Here is a 20123-nt window from a genome sequence, read left to right as displayed (position 1 = left end):
CTATCCATCTGATACAGCTTACTTTGAAATAACCCAATCAGTCAAATAAGCAAGGAGAAAGTTTGGTCCAAGATCAATCAATGGCTTTTATTATTTCAAACTCAGACAAATATAGTTCTGAAGAACACTAACACAATTATTTTCACAAGCATATTAAAAATATCTGCCTTACATGAAAGGTTATAATACTAAAATTCATGCTATTCAGATCTCAATAGCATAATAGCAAATTAAAGACATTTTCAGCTGTATAAATCACTACACTATAGTGGACAGTAAATAGTTTTTCCTGGTTTTAGGGCAAACAACAATCCAGTGGCAGTGAATTTACCACAAAATACAGGTATTGTGAGTACAGCTACACCTAGCTTTGAGATGCCAAAGCAGATCATCTTCAGCCTCTCCTGTTGTCACTAAACTTCTCAGCTATTTTCTGCAGCTCCAAATCCATAGCAGCCAGGTTTTCCAGTTCTTTTTCCTGTGAAAACATGAAGAGTGTTTTACACATCAAATAACGTTGGCAAATGTTTTATTCCATGAAAATGAGAGACAAAGACTGTTTCCGAGGCAGACATCTCCTGCTACTTACTGGTCCCTGGGCAGCTTGCTGGGGCTGGGGGGTGTTAACAGCAGTGCGGCACATACTTTGGAGATTTGTGCAGTTTCATGCTTTTAACCAAATTAGGGCTGGGGAAAGTATCAAAATACTCATTCTGAGAGCTGGCCCTAATTACAGCTTGATCTTTTTAGCTTTAAAGCACCAGTATGTAGTAATGACCTGCTTTCTCACAGGGGCTGCCCCCTGCAGTGTGCAGTCACTTCTGCCCAGGAGAAGGTCCCTTAGGAGGCTACAACCTTACGATCACAGTGGTTCTGGCTTATGCACACAGCAAGCACAGCATGCAACAAGAGGCACACCTCCACGTTACCAGATGCTAGGGAGAAAAAAAATTTATGCAGACAATTCTTGTTTATTATGATGACTTGCTAACACTGTTTACCCTCTATATAAATTAGTATTAAACCTCCACTGCTCCCAGATCAGCTTTATGCAATAGATACAGTGACATACACGAGGTGCATCTAGCTGATGCATGTAGACTCAGTTTTCCTGGACACTGAAGCAGAACAGGAAGTCCAACAAGAAAAGGATTCACATACATGGGAACTACATGCACAGATCAGGCTTACAAGGGCAAGCCAGGTTTTGCTCTGCAATTACAGCTGGGAAGTCAATGGACAGCTGAATTTCACTCTAACTGTCCAACTTGCTTTTTCATATGTGCACTTTAAACAGCCTGACAGACCAAGTGGTGCTTGCTAATTACCTCTCTGCTCCTGCTGCAATGGCATCTTTGTTTTGTTAGTCTGTAAGACCCCAGAGGGACAGGTAGGGCCCAAAGAGTAAGAAAATCTCCTTTCTCTTCCTGTCTTGCAGCAGACAGAAGCTAATGAGGAGGCACATTGTCTTTATTTTACAAACTGTGCCCTGGGGTAGTTCCACTGAATTCATTCAAAGAAAGCAGATTTTCAAATCACTGAAGATCTGGCTTTCAATGTGACTTAATCTTGTTTGTGTTTTTCCATGCACAGTTTACCAGCTGCCTTGGGAATGGATTTAGAAATGTGCATGTAAAGCCAGCTTCCCCTAAAATCAGCTTTTCAGAGAAACACCTGTACACATACCTCCTCTTCTGTCAGAGGCCTCTGGCTCAGACTTCCTCTGTCATTCCTGATTACATGATGTTTTTTCATGTCTTCTCCAGAACTGTACAGCTCTGGGAATTCAGCTGATTTCTTCCTGTAATTCAGAAGTTGTGCGAGTTGATCCATCTTGTTGTATTGCCTTTTCATATCATATCTGTTCATTTTGCTAAAATTCCTCTTCTCAGTGCGTCCATGGTTCAGAGCACTTAGGATTTGCTTTTTCTCCCACCAGTCATACTCATTATATTCAGGGAAGAGACTCTTCTCGTTCAGGGTGGGCCTGCCTTCCTCTTTGCCCTCCAGAAGCTGCTCTCCTGTGCTGTCCCTTTTCTCAAAGTGCTGGCTTTTCCACCACAGCAGCGGGTAGAAAGGGCTGTAGGATGCCGTGGTTCTCTTCTCATTCTCTGCAGGGAGCCAGCTTCTGTATTCTTCCCTCTCTGCATATCTTCCCTCCTCCATATTCTCTTCATTTTCCATCTGATCACTGCTGTGATGCTTCTTTTCTACTTCCTCCTCCTCCTCACTGTTGCCAGGGTAGCGCTGCTGCTCTACACTGTCCTCAGCGCTGTAGTGTCTTCTGGCCTGCCCTTTGCGCTCTTGAGCATACGCTTTCTGTGACCCTTCACCTTCATTGTCCCACAAGGGGTATCTCCCTCCAGCACGATGCTGCTTCTCCTTGCTGCCACCGCTGAGATACCTGTCCAGCTCTTCCTGACTTTCATCTCCAAGATACGTCCTTCTGTCAGAATGGTGCCGCCTCGCCTCATGTGATCCATCATGGTGTCTCCTCTCCTCATGCCATTTCTCATTACTTTCTTTACTGTGACGATGCCTCTTGTTTTCTTCTTCACTGCTCTCTTCACTCTGCTGCCACCTTTCTCTGTACTGCTCACTTCCCTGGTCTGCACGCCTCCTCTCCTCTACCTCTTCAGACCCATGCCTCCCATGATAACCACTCTTCTCACGCTGCTGCTCAGACTCTTCATGATGTTTCTGATGGTGGTTCCTTTTGTCCCAGAGATGGCCCTGCTCTGTGTTTGATTCCTCAGCTAGTTCCTCTTTCTCACCACCATGGCCCCTCTTCTCTTCAGAGGAGTCACCCATTCTGTGCTTCCCATGATAACGTTTGGGTTTGTAGGGTTGCTTTTCCTCCTCTGTTTCTTCACTCTCATCAGATTCTTCATGCTCTTGCTGATGGGATAAATCACGTTCCTTAGACTCATGGTGGTATTTTTCACTTCTTTCTTCCTCTGCCCCTCCCTCTTCACCTTCATGAATTCTTTTGTAAGGGCTCTGCATTCCCTCCTCTGAATGCCAGTGGCCCATGGGGCGCTGATCATTCCCATCAGGGAACTCCTCTGTGCTTATGCCTCCAGAGTGGAACTTCTTGTTGAGAACAGCATGCTCTACCTCTTCATCATGATGCTTGCTCTCTTTGCTTTCTTCTTCACTGTGGTAGCTCTTCTCCTCTCTTCTAATTTCCTGATAGTGTTTCTTTTCTTCTGTATGAAGTCTATCTTCTTGAATAGGTGTGTGGTGTCCATCCTCTTCTTCCTTGCTTTTATCTTCCTCATGAGCAAGTTTCTCCTCATCACTTCCTTTCACGTACTTTTTAGATTCCTCTTCTGCCTGACTTTGTTCTTTCTCCACATTCCCAGCATATTTTTCAATCTCTGCTGGGTCTTTCAAATGCCTCACTTCAAGTTGTTTGTTTTCGCTTCTCTCTCTGTCATTTCTACCACCTACAATAACAAAAGCAGCATAATAAAGTAATCCAACTCTCCACTGAAGCGTTATTTCAGTTTAAATAGATAACTAGCTTCCAAAAGTAGCAAGAAGATGTGGACAGAATTTATTTTTTAATTCTGCTTTTAAAACTAGTCATTTCCTAATATTTTGTATGTTTGCCTGCAAAAGCATTAACTAATTTTCATTTAATTAGGCATTTTTAAAGTTCCACTGAAATTTCCAGAATAATTTTGCCTCTTTGGCTTTTTTCTTTGTTTGTGATCACATTTTTAGTATTGAATTAAGTTAACCATTAGCTCGTTCCCATTAAAAATCAATGGGATCTGGAGTTGTGTTCAGTTCTTTGAACGTCAGGCCTTATCCATCACATATGCTTATTCACAAAAAAGACAACCATCTATTTCAAGCTACTTGAAAATACCTGGGGCTTTTAGCACATTTTAAAAGTTCTAAATTAACTGGGGAAAAAAAAAAAAAAGAAATCTGTTACTTTGCAATAGTTATGTTTAATCAAATCATGCTCCTTCCACTACTTCCAAAATGCTAAATGAAAGTCTGACTCTGACCACAATGGTAACAGTGTATTTCTATGAAGATATTTCTGCTTCTCTTGTGTCTGAGTAACATCAGAAATAGATCACAAATCCTAAAAGCTTTCAGACAAGAGCTGCACAGATTTAAAAATAGCTCATTATTTCTGAAAAGCTTCTCATTATCTGATATTCTTGGAGGATATCTGTCTAATGGCAAAAATATGGTCCTTACCGTCTCTTTCCAGTAAGTGTTTTTTAATTTTCCAAAACATGGCAAATATACAGTTTTTTTCTGAAACTAACAATGTCACAAACAAAGCTTGATGACTGATGGCATTCAGCATCTCCTAGAAATTTGGGGCTGAGTTAGATACAAATACACGTATTCCCAAAGCCCAAAACCCACTCTCTTCTGATGACTGTATTAGGGCTATGCATTATTCCCTCTATAACAAGCAGGAGACAGATGGGTTTCATTATTGCTTCTTGCTGGCAGGTAAGTTCAAGAGCCTTTTTATTGTTCTGTAATCAAATAAATATAACTGGGCAGAAAAGAAAGATGTGCGTTCTGCAGTTTGGCACAGTGTCAAACTTAACCACACTTCTCTACAGACAGTAATCAAGCATGCAAACAGGCTTATAGCTCGACATCGAGGCAGCTAAGCACCATGCTGTAGGAATGAGCTCACCTGAAATGAGCACTCCCACAGGGAGCTTTCAGCACCTGTCTCCAGGCCTCCAGAATCAGTATGACAAACTTAATCATTTCTGGGCTGAGCAAATGACTCCCTTCTCCTGAGCTAGGTGTGGATTCAGTTGCTGCCAGGCACAGCAGCCTTGTTGATTTAAGTGGCAGTTATTTGAAGCCAGTTCCTACCCTCTGGGATGCATTCAGCATGTGGTCCAAACCCGGTCACATTTGTTGACCTCTCAGGCTACCTAAAGAGCTTGTCTAGTTCTCTCAGATTCTCCAGGTAGCCTAAGCAGAGAGCCACACGTGTTAGCCAAGAATCCCTGACAGTTACCAGGTCAGGCTGTTTGCTCTTTGAGCAAGACAGACTAAACAGAAGGAAATCAGAATTTTGACACTGAAATTTGGAGGCACCAGTTTCACACAGGCTGAAACAACAGTTTGCCAGCTCCAACACAAAAGAGAATCCATCTACCAAATTCCTTTCACAAGTTCAGATAATGTTGTACTTACTCTTCTTCAGGATTTCTTTGCATTCAGGATTAATTGGTGGTGCATTTGGCTTAGATAGAGCATTGGACAGAACTTCCACTATGCACTGTGTTACCTAGAAGACACAAAATAGGATAAAAAATTCTCATGGCAAAAATGGAAATCCTACTTCTGACACAGTCAGTGAGGAAAGCTAATTTAGGATTAGAGTTCAGGCTAACGTTTGAGTTTTGAGTAATCCCCAGCTCTTCTACAACTTCCAGTGCATTTAGGCAACAAGTACTTTGCTCCTCACTCCCATACCAGTAAGAAGAGGATAGTCATTAGCTCTTTTTATCTCCCCTTTTGTTTGCATAGGTAACAGGCTCCTTTTGTACTTTTTTAACATATTAAATACCCTGTTCAGTACAAAGGAGAGTCAAACAATACGTGGTAACAGCACTCGACAAAAAAAATAACCAACACAACACGTTCAAAAGATGAGGATCATCCTGTAGGATCTGTCCAAATGAGGATGCTGCAAAGGTGTTACCAGAAGTATTGCTTGGATTGCCAATAAACCAAAAACACCTTTGTGTCCTCTAGAAGTGACATACTTCCCATTTTTTCACGTGTGTGTGCTGTAAGCCCTGCCTCTTTTAGTGCTTAACATTCAACTGGATAGTCTTCTGGAAGCAGAGGAAATTGATTGATTTAGGAAAGTGACACTATCTCCTCTAATACTAAGCGCTACCAAAGTAGCTCTTCTGTACAAATTCAGGCAAAATTATTTTCAAGTGTTGAAGTTGTTGGTTGTGAGTGAGTGCTCAGATCGTCAGGGGGACAGGAGTCTCAGGCTGACAATCTGGGTGGCTGGATGGGAGGAGACAATAAAACATTTATATAGCCATTTGTCTTTTAACTGTTTTTAGTTATTACGAGGTGTTCACTAATCTAAATGATCACACTATCAACCAGTGGAGAGGGTCTGATGTCAGGTTACAGGTGCTAAGAGCAGCTAATGGCATTTATTTAATCAAACAGGTTAAGAATCTCTTTCCAAAGCAGGAGATGGGACAACTGCATTAGAAAGTCCATTACATAGTTGGTAACTGTAGATATTTCATCTTTCTTCAAAGTTGCCATCTCACTTTTTACAGTCCAATACCATGGGCTATCAAATAATATTTCAGATCATTTTTTGGGCAGCTGTACAACCAGGAGTTTCAAAAGTACCACACTGACACAAGAAGCCAGCTTCCATTTGCATCAAATGCACCGAAGTGCATGCAGGTATCTTCTGACAGCTAAAGGGACTCTGAGTTCCACATCACTGATGATGTCTTAAGAGTCTACCCTTAGGAAAAAAGAGCATTACCCTGAGAGTTTAATGACAAAACATGGAGAGCATGTGACCGATATTTTCTGAAATTTGCTTTGACATACAGCTACTCACCATTTCTTCAATATGGTCTTTTTCCACTGGAACTGCGCTGACACCTAGAAGAAAAACAAATTATTACAGACTCATTAATCCTAGCAACAAGCATCCCTGACAGCAGTCCTCAGTCAAATTGGTCTGATGAGATGGCTTGAGTTTTGGGTTGGCAGGTCAGTAAACCAGACACATTTTGCATTACGTCTTTTCTTATTCAGGATGGAAAAGCAATGTAAAGTTGCAGCCTAGCATGAGAGAAGAGGCATGTTGACATTTCTAGCACAAAAAGAATATGCACCAAAAAATAGAAAGCAACGCTTAAATTCCAAGACTGGAGCTTTACTGCAAGTCAGGTCTTCATGTAGTTGTACCTGTTTGGTGGTAAAAAAACAGGAAACAAGCAAGGCTTGTTTGCACCCCAAGAACCTTTTGGCTTCTGCAAGTGGCTGTGGGTGCCCCCCCTTCCCAATAGGAGACCATTCTTCAAGGGTTTAAAGCAACTACTGTCCCAATCCTACTGGAGAAATCCTGTCTCACTTGGATAGGAGGCGGCTCCTGGAAGGAAGAACAGAGCCAGAAGGGACAGGAAAATTTCCATTCACTGAGTGGTCCGTTATCACCCCAAGAAATACGCAAAAAAAAAAAAAATCAAATCCCAGTGGAAAACTCTACTCTGGAAGGAAGCCGTACAAGCCATTTCTCTCTCTGTCCTGAGGACACATGGGGTAAGTAACACCTCCTTGCACCAGTTCTACTGTACCTGGTCCAAAGTATTTGCTTTTGGAAAGAAGCTGTTGCAAATGAAACCTCCATGCTGCTTTATTTTGATGTCACTGCTGCAATATGTCTCCAGCTGGTTAATGAGCTTGGCTGCTGTGCATTATTAATAAACTGTGTCAATTCTCATTCACCTTGAGATTTGCAGAAGTGAGGTTAAGCAAGTCTGCCTTCACTACATATGACTACGTAGAAGCAAGGCTTATTGTATCCTGGCTTCACAGATTTACCGCATGGTATATAATCACAGTACACAAACGTACAGCTTGGGGTGCAGTTCTGAAGTTCTTACACACGTCAGGATAGTCTTAAATACATCTATCACCCCCTCTGCAATACTGCTTAGTTGGGACAGTGAGAGATCTTCTGTAACAGATGAACACAAAGCAGATTATGGAGACAAAGGGGGTCAGTTTACCTTACAGCGTCACGAAAACTAACACTGCCCCAAGGAAGTTTCCTGCAAAGCAGACAGGAGCACGTAGCCTTGCACTATTGAAAGCAGCAAAACCTTTCTTCTTTTCTGTGTCTGCAGAGGAAGCAGGCATCCCCTTGAGCACTGACGCTGTGTGTAAGAACTGAACACAATACAATAATAAGTCTTGATACTTCTACTGTCCTCTATTTTTGCTTCCCCAATCACATACGTAGGAATGTGCTTCTCCAGCCCCCGTCTCTTCTCTGCTTATGCAACTGCTATCAGAGAAGGGAATGCACACAAGGATAGCACAGAAGGGATTCCCCTAAAATAGCACTACATGCCTACGCTATCATTTCCCCAGAACGCCAGGTAGTGTATGGGGGAGATGGTGCTATACAGAGCCAACCCTCTCCCCCATCTTTTGCGTTCAGTGCTGACTGAGCCAGGCTTTAGGTTACTTTATTTACTAACCTACTATGCAAATAACTACCACATTGCACAGTGCTGATGCTGTTGCAGTCTAACCTGCCTGCATCCTCCATCTGAGCACGGAGGATAAGGATGTATGTACACGCTGGGGCAGGAGACTGGCAGCAAAGTCCCTCCTACTTAAAATAGTGTTATCCACTAAAAGGACATTCTCCCAATCCCACAGGGGCTGGAGACACTGCTCTTATGGCACGAGCTGCTCACAGTCACCACTTATATGTAAGCAGAGGGGATGACCCGCTTCATTGCCTCTTCTTGATGAGGCTCCTCTGGTTCCCCAGCCCATGAGAAATCATGACACGCACAACGGCAAACGTGATTTTGTCCTTTTAGTGATGCTGCCACAGCGCATCTCCTGTGAGTTACAGCCAGTTGATGTGATAAAGCACAGAACAGAAAAACTTCTGAACATCTTTTGCTATTAGAGATGCCAACTTCAGGCTGCCTCTCGAGCGCTATGTCAGCGGTGCAGGAATATAAAGTCAGGTTGTACTCACTGCCTTTGCCCTGTCATTCCAAAGCTCCTGTCTCTCCAAGGAGATTTACAGACAGATTAATGACCATTAAGCAAGTGCTTGGTTAATGATGAAAGCTGATTTACACAAAGAGGAAGCATTAGGCTATCATAACAATGTCAGAAGAAGCAAATGGTATTGGACATATGTCAGATTAACCTGCCTGGAGGAACAAAATGAGTATCCAATCCACCCCAGAGCCTGAAATAATATATTGAGGCAGCTGCGCTGCCAGAGCTGAGATAGGAAGCCTGTGGGGAACCAGCATGCCCCGCTTTACACCAGTGCTGGTAGTGTTAGCCTGTGCCAGCTGGCACGAGTGCCCTCAGGGCTACCTGCCAGCTGGAGATGGATGGCCAACACCTCTGCCTTCCTCTCCACATGTGCTCAGGAGGGGTGAAGCCATCACCCTGGCACCACCGACACCATCGGGTGGCAGGGCACCCACCCACCAGGCTTGCAGGGACACAGCAGATGGTACAACTGCAGGGTTTCACAGCAGAAACAAAGTCAGAGCATGCACCGAGATGCAAATCCTTCTCCTGCCCGTGCAGAAAACCAGACCAGAGACCACAAAGAAAAGCAAAGCTTTACTGGGTCTGCTTCCCCCTCCTGAACCAAATCTGCCCAGGCAATTATGATCAGATTATTTGATTTTGCAGAAGTGCTGAGAGCTGATGAAAATCATGAAAGAGGATGAGAAATGCACAACAAATTCACGCAGCTTTTGCTTGCATCTCCAAGACTGGGACAGATCTTTTGGTGGGTCCCTGATGAAATCCCCACATGGTTTTGTTTCATTAATGCCGATGACTCAGTGCAGTGCCATTGCTCATCAAAATGTCAACAAAAACCCTTCCTAGGAAAGATCATGGAAACTTTGGCATATTGATTTGCAGAAGGAGCACTAGAAAGCTCTTGAAGTTAAATTTTCACTGATTCCCAGCCCCAAACAAACTCCTTAGTTCATTGATTCTGGCTGACGTTACAAAGCAAGCTAGTCAAAAAGGATGTAAAGAGGTACCTGACCTGTTTGATGGCATAAACAGGAAAAAATATGTTGTAAGAAAACCCCATGAGGTCTGTGGAGTAAGTCTGGTGCGCTTCTCTGGGTTGGGGTCTCTCCCCATTTTGATTACAATAAAGGCACTTGAAGGTAGTCAACTTCATTATAGAGTTTCTGTACAAGTCCCAGAAACGTTTCCACGTGGAGACCTCTAAAATACCTAAAGCCGAATTACTCAACCCAGAATGATACCGATTATTTCAAGAAATGATGTGGTATGCATAAAATGCTATAAAGCCAAGCGATCACCTCACCCCATTGTGTTTAATCTTTATTTCACAGTGTGGTTTTAATATTTAATGCCGCATGCCAAAAAAATTTTCTGGTAGTTAAAGCTGCAGACCTCCTACTTTACAATCATCTCCCAGATCAAGAACTAGCCGGCAAAAATCTAGCAGCACCACTCGAATAAAATTATACCGAGAAGTCTTTGTGGAAAGAAACTGTACTGGGGGAGAAAAATAAATTAGAAGTACCCGACTAGTCCTCCCACAGCGCCAGGGAAAAGGCCGGTTGCCGTTCGCCGGGCAGCGGCGAGCAGAGGGGCGGCGGCAGCCGGGGCACAGCTCCGGGCAGCCCGGCGGGCCCCCCGCTGTAGCGCTGCCGCCTTCCTCAAGCCCCAGCCCTACCTCACTCTCCCTCTCACCAGGCCGGTCGGAGGGGCGACCCGGGGTGACGCAGGGCGGGCCGGGCATGACGTCATGCACCCACCGATGGCGTCACCCCTCCGGCAGCGGGGCGCTCCACCGCTCTTCAGAGGCAAACCCTTCCACCCGCCTCACACCACCCCGCGCCCGCTGGGGCTTTTCACTCGCCTCTCCCTCACGGCGAGAGCGGGCTTCGCCAGACCCGCCGCTGAGGGAGCTCAACGGCCGCCCTCCCCTCGGGGCGGGCCGCGCTCCCGCTCCCGCTCCCGCTCCCGCTCTCGCTCCCGCTCTCGCTCCCGCTCCCGCTCCCGCTCCCGCTCCCGCTCACCTGCCAGGGCGGCGGCCCCCAGGAGGCCGAGCAGCGCCAGCGGCCCCATGCTCTGCTCTGCTCTGCTCGGCGGCTCGCCGCTATTTAAAGGGTGGGAGCGGGGGCGGAGGAGACGGGCGGGGGGCCCCACTGGGAGCCTGCGTCACTTCGAGCCCCCGGGGGCGGTGCCGCCGCCGCCCCCCCCTTGTCCTCTCCCCCACAGCGGCACCGCCCGCAGCCGCGGGACCCCCTCGGCTCAGGCCACCCTCTCCCCTCCATCCCGGCCCCCGCAGCTCGCCAGCACGGGGGAAGTTTCTCCCAGGCTAGGAAAGCCGAGCTCATTTTCCCTTCCTTTGCAGTTACCGTCTCTCTTCCTCCTGCCCCCCGCCTAATATTCCTAATACCCCTTTACAACCCCCCGCCCCGCCATCCTCTCAGAAAAGGAGAAAAGCGGGGTTTCCCTGCCCCTTTCTCCAGCTTAGAGAATGCGGTATCATCCTTGGGTCTTTCCCACCGTCAGAGGATGCTGAGCCTCTACCTACAGGGAGGAGGTGCGGTAATCCATCCCTCTGGCACAGCTTTCACAAGAAACCACTGCTGCGTTTCCACATCCATTTCCGATCAAAGCCTTTTCAGGTGCTGCTGCAGCAGCCTTTTTTTCCTGCAAGGTTTCTGTCCCTTCCACTCAAATCGTTGCCCCCCCCTGCACACAGCAAACTTAGAACAACTGGAAAGTGATCCCCATACTTATCTGGTGAGTGAATGACACACAGTGTTCCTCAAGAGTTTTACCGGGGAAATCACTGCTCTTAGCATCCATCTCCACAGGCAAACCTCTTATTTACTGTAATGATGCTCTGGGGAGCCAGAGCAAACCTACAGAGATGAAGTTTTACACAATTTTCTTAAACAGCCCCCACTGTCCCGATTAGTCCTTGATGGACCGGAAAGCACAAATTACAAGCTACGATGAGCTCTGCACAGAGCGAGTCTGAACACTCCCTCCAGTTCCCTTCAGAGCCAGGCAAAGACATTATAAGACCAGGACTTGTTTTGCTTTTCCTTTCATTAACTCTTAGAGGACCATCTCCAAATTATGTGTATTTTTCAGTTGTTCTTTTTTATTTGTTCTCAGTGCTAAGCAGGTGGCCCTTTAATTGCCAGTGTTCATGGAGGACAATGGATCTATACATCAAAATGGCAGTTACCTCTATTATTGTTCTGTGTACTATTATATTGTGTATTAACAATGCCAGGCTGCTATAACCATATATCCTTTAAACATATAAAACAGGACACAAGGACACAACACTCCAGTAAAACTCACACGCAGCTTCTCCATCTGTGCATAAAGGAAGCCAGGAACTTCAGCTCCATTTGAAGCTTGTTTCAGAAGATAGCCTTTCACTCCAGGAGGCAAAGCCAGAAACCTCATTCACCCTGCATTCAGATTACAGTTTCTGCAAAGTAATAAAACCCAGTTACATGGCCATAATGAAAAACAATTCAACACTGCAACATCTTCTCTGCTTCCTCAACCTCCCCCTCCTGCATGCTGTTCCCATACAGCCTATACAAGCCCCATCTCCACAGGCAGATGCTTCTTTGGAAATCACCAGCCTTGACTGTGGGAAGTCAAGAGCCCGATTCAAAAGACTATGAAGAATTTCACTGGCTCCAAGGCCCCCATGTCCTCCCCCATCTGTGTGAGGATTCAGCCTGGCCTCAACCTCCTCAGCTGCTCACAAGAAAGAATTTTAGGTGAAACATTTGCCACGTCTCTGCTTCCCCAGGCATATAAATAGCACTCTGGTTATCCTTGTGTAACTGCTCTACTCCAGCATTTGTTTGGCTATACTTATCTTGGACATGACAGTCAAAAGGGGCAAGTGATACAAAGATGCTGAATAAAAATACCCAGCTATTTTAGTATCTATGAGGTATTCATACTAAGTACCTGTATCGCACGAGTCCTGTTGATAGTCGGTACAACCACCACTCCAGAAGCCTTCTTGCTGCAAAAGACACAGCTGAGATTAAGCAGTCCCGCACCCCTGCCTCATGTGGCTTCTGATCCATCCCTTGCACTGCATCTTCACAGACGTTTTCTCTGCACTGGTTTGTTTATTTATATTTGACTTGTAGGATTTCTCTGAAACTCTCCCTCACCTCAGCATTGTGTGGGCTGATCCCAAAGAATCAAGAAGACCTGTATTTGCTGTTGATGAGAGAAGATGTTAAAGCACTGCTGGGACATGTTTTGCCATCAGTTATATCAGGGTCTACTGGGAGCACATGTTAACGCCTTCAGATTTGATCAGAATCAAGGTTACAAAGATTTGCAAGTTTTGCAGGAGGTTACCCAAGAGGTCTGTGACAGGAGCAGGGCACAACTGGATGGAGTATATCTAATTCCCTCTTCAGCACCCAAGGGTAGGATTTCAAAACATGATTCCCACAGACTTTTCTGCCAGTGCTGGAAAACCAGAGAAAATCCAAGCATTTTGCCTGCAGTTAATTCAGTCAGCCTGTATTTGCAAAACAATGTCGCTTCACACAGACTTTTACAGCCAGGTATCAGCTGGCACGAGCTTCCCCTCAGGTTAGGAAAGAGATGTGACTGCTTTAAGTCAGGATTACAGCAGGCGGTGGCATATTTCACTCGATTGGTTGTGAGTGGCACACCCCAACCTCCCTTCTCAGATGTGTCAGAACTTTGATTGCAGTGACATACACCCCTCAAATGTTGTGACAATCTATCGCTCTATGAATAAACAGTATTTATCCTGCTGGATTCTCTCAAATACAAACACTTAAAAAAAAATACACGTTTGGCTCATGCTAGAAGCTAGAACTTCAAAGGATGACAAGCGAGTTTCTGTGTCTGAGCTCCTTTTAAATTGAGAGGAGACTGCTCAGGGAATATAAGGATTGCTCTTCTCTAATTAGATGTGCTAGTGGGATTATCTTCATTCTTGGATGCCAATTAGTTTTCATGGAATGAAAATCCTGCAGCCCATTTCATGAACAAACTCATCTCTTTCATTCAGAAGGTGCTAAGGGGATGGATCTGGAGAAAAACACTGATCAAATCTGAAAAGCCAGCACCTCAAGGGACACCATCTATCCAGCTTCACTAATGGTAGCAAAAATCCTTCCAGAGGTCTACACATATGCAATGCCAGTTGCAACATAATGCATTGGGGTTGCACAGATGCATATGCTTTGCTGTCATCATACATTACCATATATATATTTACCCATAACTCACTAAGACCAACTGTTAGAGTGGCTTAGAGCTGGTGCAACATGTAGTTGAACCATGCCCCAGGAATTCAATTATCATCTTAGTGGCTCTACAGTGAGGCAGGATCAGGTAGCCAGCTCATCTCCCTGTTCGTATGGTAACAGACTTCAGAGGAGTTAAAATCTATCAGACACATCCACTGGAGAGGGAACAGGCCAGTGCTCAGCTGTATCTCGTCTGCACTGCACAGGGTGCCTGGCAAAGCAGAAGGGACAAACCTTCAGGGGTGCATATGCCTGTATACACCCCAAAATCTTTGCACGCCTCCAGCCAAAGCCTCTGTGAGAGCTGGCAGCCAGGACCACACTCAGACCTCCTCCTTCTTATTGAGCAAAGACTATTTATGCTGTATCAGGCACCTGCAGTGATGCTGATGAATGGAGCTTGCTTGACGAGCTACGGGAGGATCTGACAAATGACAGGGACAGAGGTATCAGGAACAGCGTCTGCTTGAGCTGAATCCATGGGAGATGAAATGATACTTCTATTAGATAAGGCAAAATGCTTCTAAGCACACGCTGCAGCAGCCTGTGCTTGGGTGGATTGGGCTGGTACAGTTTGTTACTTGTAATGGGTGGTCAGTCTGCACATTTTGGTTTAGCCTCTCTGTCATCCAAAACCCAACAGTGATAAAAAATGTACCCTCATAGTAGAACTGAGTCCATGGGATGCAAATCACCTTAATGCACTGAGATTGTTGAGCAACGCCTAATTCTGTATTGACACAATAACCAGCTTCCAATTTAAATCTAAAATGCACATCTTTTGCCTCCACTGAAGTATTTTTGGGTCACTTTTCCCCTGAAAGTTAAACATGCCTGTCACTGCGTGTGGCCTCAGCGCGTGGTATCAATGAACTGTCCAGCAAACTGAACTCCATTTGAGAGACAGAGGAGCTGTCAACAGACCCTGTGTGGTACAGATGTGTAATTTCTGTAGCATGGGCACCTATCTTTTTTTCCTTTCTATATTTATATCATACCTCACACAGTCTGGTTTTGTTCATGCCACGTGCTTTTAGGCAGTACAGAAACAACTGCTAGAAACAACTGCTAGTCTTTAGTCTCAAAGACTTTCTTCAAAGAAAATCTACAAAATCTACAGGATATTTCTGCTTCAGAACCTTAAAAGTTCAGGTTGACTCTTCTTGAATTGTCTTTCTCGGTCTTCTTTAAAAAAAAGAAGATTTTGCTCACTTGTAACCCTCTTCTCTTCCATGCAGGATCCTTCTGGCTCCAGCTCTTCAGTGGTATATATATATATATACCACAGAAATAAGGTCAAGTGTTATATGGCCAAACTGAAAAGAGGTTTAAAATATGCCCATAAGACGTGTAGTAACTGTTAAGGGATATTAAAAATATATGCACAGACTCTGCTACGGTCTTCTGGAAAAAGCCCTATGCCAGCTGATACAAATCTTCAGGGTCTCTGGATACACTCACAGGCTACAGAAGCTGTAAAGATATCACCAGAATGAAGAAAAAAAACCCCAAAACCAAGCCAAACCCAAAACACAGGTAAGTGAGAGAGGGAAGACCAAGTCTGAACACAACCATTTCCCTGACATCCCACGTTTTCCACATCTTCACATATGCTGCTCACACACACAACTATCTCCACCCCCCCCCAGCCATTCCTCCTTCAGTGTTTGTCAGCTCAGATAGGAGAAAACTAGATTATGCTGCAATACAAAAATAAATACATAAATAAAAAGCAGACTTTGGGGCCTACAGAATGAAGGACAGTTTTTCCATACTGCGCTGTCAGCATGATTACCACTAAAAAGCAGTGCTACTTCCTAGGTCCTTCCCTGACAGCAACTCGACAACCTTGCTTGCTCCAGGCAGTAAATGCAACTTAGCTCTTGCAATTACACTGGTATAGCATCCGTGGGAAAGATAACATTGATGTGAAACAACATTCACGTTTCCTGCCCTCCTACAAGAGGAAGCAGGAATTTGCCTAAATACCATTGCATCGCTGGGATTTTTAGTTACAAGTCTCTTCCTATTATCTGTGCTGCCACTTCTCACCTTGGTATAAATTCCTGATTTGCTGTCAGAAAATGATATGCTGGAGTCCCAGTCAAAACCTGCCACTCCAGATGAACCGATCATCAAGCTAAAATGCAGCTTTGGATCCACAGGACCCCTTACATGATTACTCATGGCTTTATGAATCTAGCTATGACTAAATCCTCTCCTAGCCTCAGCTGTAATGAAATTGCCTTGCTGACAACAGGAGCAACCTCCGCAGCCCCAGACACCTCCTTCTCTGCAAGGGGGGAGTTAACAGCACCCCAACACCCTCCTCACCAGAGATGAGTCCTGGACAAAGAGCAATAGCACCCCTGAAAGCCACCAGCATGTCTCCCCCAGCTCGGCTTTCAGATGCTCAGTATCGCTGCAGGACCGGAGCTCGCAGGCAGCTGACGCCCAGAGAGCAGCCTGAGAGCTGGGGGCATCTCACCTTCCGGCCTGGGCACAGTGGAGGTGCACACCTAGATCTACCACCTCCAAAAAAAACCCCCACAAAAAAAACCCCTCCCCAACCCCTCCAACATTTTTTTTAAAGTACGCAATTAACCACGCTGGTAACCTCACTGGTGAAGGAGTTTGGGGCTTGTGCAGTAGACTGTAAAACAGGATGGAAATTTTTTTCAGCAAGCAAAATGCTGACTTAAGCCCTTGTATTTTGAGTGCTGCTTGCCATTAAGCAAAAATTACTTTTACAGTTGCCTTTGCACTGCAAATTATTTCATTTAGGCAATGAAACGGCCCCATTCAGTGTTTCTGCCTGCATTTTGTCAACTGTGTATGTTCCATTTAATATTTACAGACTGGGGCACTAGTCTGGCTTACTTAGTAATTAATTTCTTTAAATATTTATAGCAGTTTGACTCTCAGCAAGGGTTCTGTTTGGTAAGAACAATATTGTTCTGTGGTTGATAGTGTCACGGAAATTTCAGAGGCAAATTTCAATTTTGTAAGATAAAAATATATAGATTTCTGCAACAGACTGTAACAATTTCAAACGGAGCTTTTTATTGCTGAACAAAGTATGTACTGAAAAAAAAATCCCATTATGCCCTTGCACATAATTCCAGACTGAAAACCCAGTGCTGAGAAATCTATTTCATTACACCAGTACTCACACAGCAAAAGGAATCGCCAAAGAAATTTTCAATCACCTCTTTTCAATCACCACTGGCACTAAAAACCCAGCTGCAAAAAGACGCTATGAAAGAGAAAGCAAACCCTGCAAAACGCAAGAGGAGTTTTTGCTAAGACCTCTTCCCACTAGAAAATCCTTTTTTTCTTTTGCACACCCTGATTTTAAGACTTTTAGGCCCTCTTTGTGAAATGCTGTGTGCTTATAAAAAAGGCTTAAGAGGCTTACGTTTAAAGGCAGCCTTGGGAACTGAAAATACCTGGCAGAATCTCCGTCAGTGTAAATTTGCCTAGTTCCATCCACTTCAGAGACTACATTCAAATGATACCAGGTGACAGCCAGGACCAGAGAGCACATCCCTGGCCTGTCATTTTAGGCTTTGCTGTAGACACACGAGTTTTCAGGCATTCCCTCCTGGGTAAGACGATAGCTACCTATATTTGTGATGTAGGGACAATTTTCCAGAGGCAAATGGTAGTTATAATTCCTCTGCAAAATGCCATATGGACAAGGTAGGGACTGTTGGGGATGTCGCCTTCCTCACATGCAACCCCCCTGTTCACTGGACACCACCATCCTTCTGCTCCTGAGTTTTTTCCAGTCTCCTCTCCCCCATTACAACTCCAAGGTCCTCAGATAATTCACCCCAACAGTGAGGCAGAGGAAGCAGAGGAACCACGTTTCAGCGCTGATGTGATGTTTTGCAAAACACCCTCCCTGCCACTGCAGCGTGGCAGCCGGGACCACAATCCCCCCAGCCTCTGGAAAAGCAGCCACCATAATACATAAATCAGTAGGAATGAGCATCTGGGAGTGAGAACGATCAGTGGGAAAAAGCCCAACAGATAGCGGCTCTGCAAGCCAAGTGGCAGTAACTACTTCTTCTTGGAGGAGGAGTGTCCAGAGTTTGGCTCCCCAAAAGCGAAGGCTTTCAAATGCAACCTAAACCTTCCCTCCAACCCTGCAATAACCAAGAAAGCAGCCTCTCAAGGATAATCAGAATCTTTTCAGAGTAGAAGAGCTATTCTGCAAGAGATAGAATTAATGACACATGAATTCAATGATTTTGAATGTGTCCCCTTTCTCCCCAGGGATCCCACCTTGCTCCTGCATCCTAGCCTGGCCACCCACCTGCTCCACTTCCCTGTCCCCACCTCCCTCCCTCTTGTTGCAACCATTTTGGTTGGGCATGGTGCAGTCTGGAGCTGTGCAAGTACTGACGGGCTGACAGGACAAGTGCCGAGTGACTGGCTGGCAGGATGGACACGAGCTGACTTAATCGTCTTTCCCTCAAGGAGGCATTAATTTGGGTCTCTTCTCTATCCATCTGCCAGTAACATTAATTTAGGTCCTTCTCTTCAAACACGGATGGCCACAAACCTTCTGGGTTTGCCACCTCTGTCCAAACAAGCCAGGCAGCACTGGCCTACCAAAGTTCCAAGCACAGATGCTACACATGGATCCCGTGGCCCCACACCAGGGCCACCGCTCTGTCCCTTCTCCAAAGATCTCTCCCTAATCAGGGAGAGGAGCATGATCTGGCAGAAACTCACCTCCACACTGCCTGGCACTCATTCACCATCCTATCCATCTAGCTGGTCTCGATGAGAAGTTTATGAATTTGTGGCTGCCAGAGAGCGGATATTGGGTTCCCATTGCACTCCCTGGAGAAGTACCAATGTTCAAGGAGCACCACTTACTGCAAGCAGCGGAGGTTCACTGCAGCTGGCACCTGGCAGCATACGGGCAGTACCAGGCAGAGAGCGATGGGCATCTTTGCTGACATTCAAAAACGCATCACACATGTCTGCCTCTGCAGCTTTCCAGCCAAAACCCCTTGCAATGTGCTGCAGGCCCCCAGCCAGGGATGTAGAGCCAGCACACAGCCTGCCAGCGAGTATAGAAAAAAGCTCTTTCAAGATTAAATGTCCTCACAAGGTGGAAACCAGCAGATGCCAAGAGCCATAACCTGTTATCCCGGGGTACTAATGTGGGAACCTGCCACAACTTCCCTCTCCAGACCTTGCAAAGGTGGCCTTGACCAGCTGGGAGCCCAGCTCCCATGGGCAGGGAGTGATGCCAGCTCTCCCTGAGGTCCTTAGCACCTTTGCTGCCAGTTGTGTTGGGCACTACCTGGTCCTCAGGCCTGTCTCTTGAAAAAGCAAGTGTAGGACATACTCCTTGGCACAATCTGTCTGGATTTCCAATCAGTGGCCATGCCTGCTCCCTTGGGCTTGGCCCTGTATCTCAGCCTTAAGCAATGCCCCAGGGTTTCCTCAGCCTTTCTGCTGGCAGCCAGTGCTGGCCATGCTCAGACAGGAGGCACTCGGGGGTGACTCAGTCCAGCCACTCCATGTGATGTTTGAAAGGCTGAGCAGAAAGCATTTTAAACACTCTGGGAGGAAAAAAAGATACGTGCTGGTGCAAGCCCTGATGAAAGGCCCAGCATCCAGTTGTAACCCTGGGGGTGGAGAGGTGATGCAGAGGGAAAAGCAGAAAAAGTGACCCTGAAAGAGACCTCTGCTACCCTGGACATGGGAAAGAGCAAGCCATAGTGGCTAGCTTCGCCAGCTCTCACACAAGGCATACTGAGCCTGCAAAGTGTCATGCTCTGGCTTTGGGAAGAGACAGTTCCTGCACATCTCCTACGTCATGCAGACCTGTGTCAGGTGGCCGCCTCAGGGGGGATATTTCAGCTCAAATGGGTCAAGTGTGGCAAACTTACACTGGGAACAAAGTTAATAGGACACTTTCATTCAAGGTTAGGAGCACCCGATGCTGCCCAGCCAGCGTGTATGGGTGACTGTCCCACCCAGGCTGAGCAGCCCTGA

General features: G+C 45.7%; 2 protein-coding genes across 18 annotated transcripts in view; both read right to left on the bottom strand.

The window, feature by feature from the left end:
* Positions 1-67: 67 nt before the first annotated feature.
* On the bottom strand, positions 68-10941 carry CHGB (chromogranin B). Of its 2 annotated transcripts, none has more exons than XM_075496774.1 (5): positions 10833-10941; positions 6608-6651; positions 5194-5287; positions 1687-3449; positions 68-478 (listed from the first exon to the last, which is right to left on the bottom strand). In XM_075496774.1, exons 1-5 carry the CDS (start codon positions 10879-10881, stop codon positions 395-397), a joined length of 2034 nt encoding a protein of 677 aa, XP_075352889.1. In that variant the 5' UTR covers positions 10882-10941; the 3' UTR covers positions 68-394. The 2 variants fall into 2 exon arrangements, with proteins under 2 accessions (XP_075352889.1, XP_075352890.1); XM_075496775.1 differs by lacking the exon at positions 10833-10941 and adding an exon at positions 7785-8184.
* A 1206-nt stretch (positions 10942-12147) lies between these two features.
* SHLD1 (shieldin complex subunit 1) overlaps positions 12148-20123 on the bottom strand; it is a 65276-nt gene continuing 57300 nt past the window's right edge. For 7 of the 16 annotated variants that reach the window (XR_012774906.1, XR_012774907.1, XR_012774911.1 and 4 more), the window contains 3 exons: positions 18846-19179; positions 12769-15418; positions 12148-12271 (listed from right to left, as the gene is read on the bottom strand). The gene's annotated coding sequence lies outside the window, so the exon portion shown is untranslated. The remainder of the gene's footprint in view (positions 12272-12768; positions 15419-18845; positions 19180-20123) is intronic. The other 9 variants (XR_012774908.1, XR_012774901.1, XR_012774909.1 and 6 more) reach the window with 9 other exon arrangements.

This window comes from Mycteria americana, chromosome 3 (assembly GCF_035582795.1).
Source record: "Mycteria americana isolate JAX WOST 10 ecotype Jacksonville Zoo and Gardens chromosome 3, USCA_MyAme_1.0, whole genome shotgun sequence".
Taxonomy (NCBI): Eukaryota; Metazoa; Chordata; class Aves; order Ciconiiformes; family Ciconiidae; genus Mycteria; species Mycteria americana.
Note: the sequence above shows the minus strand (reverse complement) of the source record. Positions and strands in the feature narration are given on the sequence as shown.

Bases quoted from the DNA above. Each gene is read 5' to 3' on its own strand.
- CHGB (XM_075496774.1), bottom strand. From the start codon at position 10,881: ATGGGGCCGCTGGCGCTGCTCGGCCTCCTGGGGGCCGCCGCCCTGGCA. The intron at 6,652-10,832 runs GTGAGCGGGAGC...TTTTTCTTCTAG, and splicing joins GGGGGCCGCCGCCCTGGCAG to GTGTCAGCGCAGTTCCAGTG. The intron at 5,288-6,607 runs GTGAGTAGCTGT...TGTGTCTTCTAG, and splicing joins AAGACCATATTGAAGAAATG to GTAACACAGTGCATAGTGGA.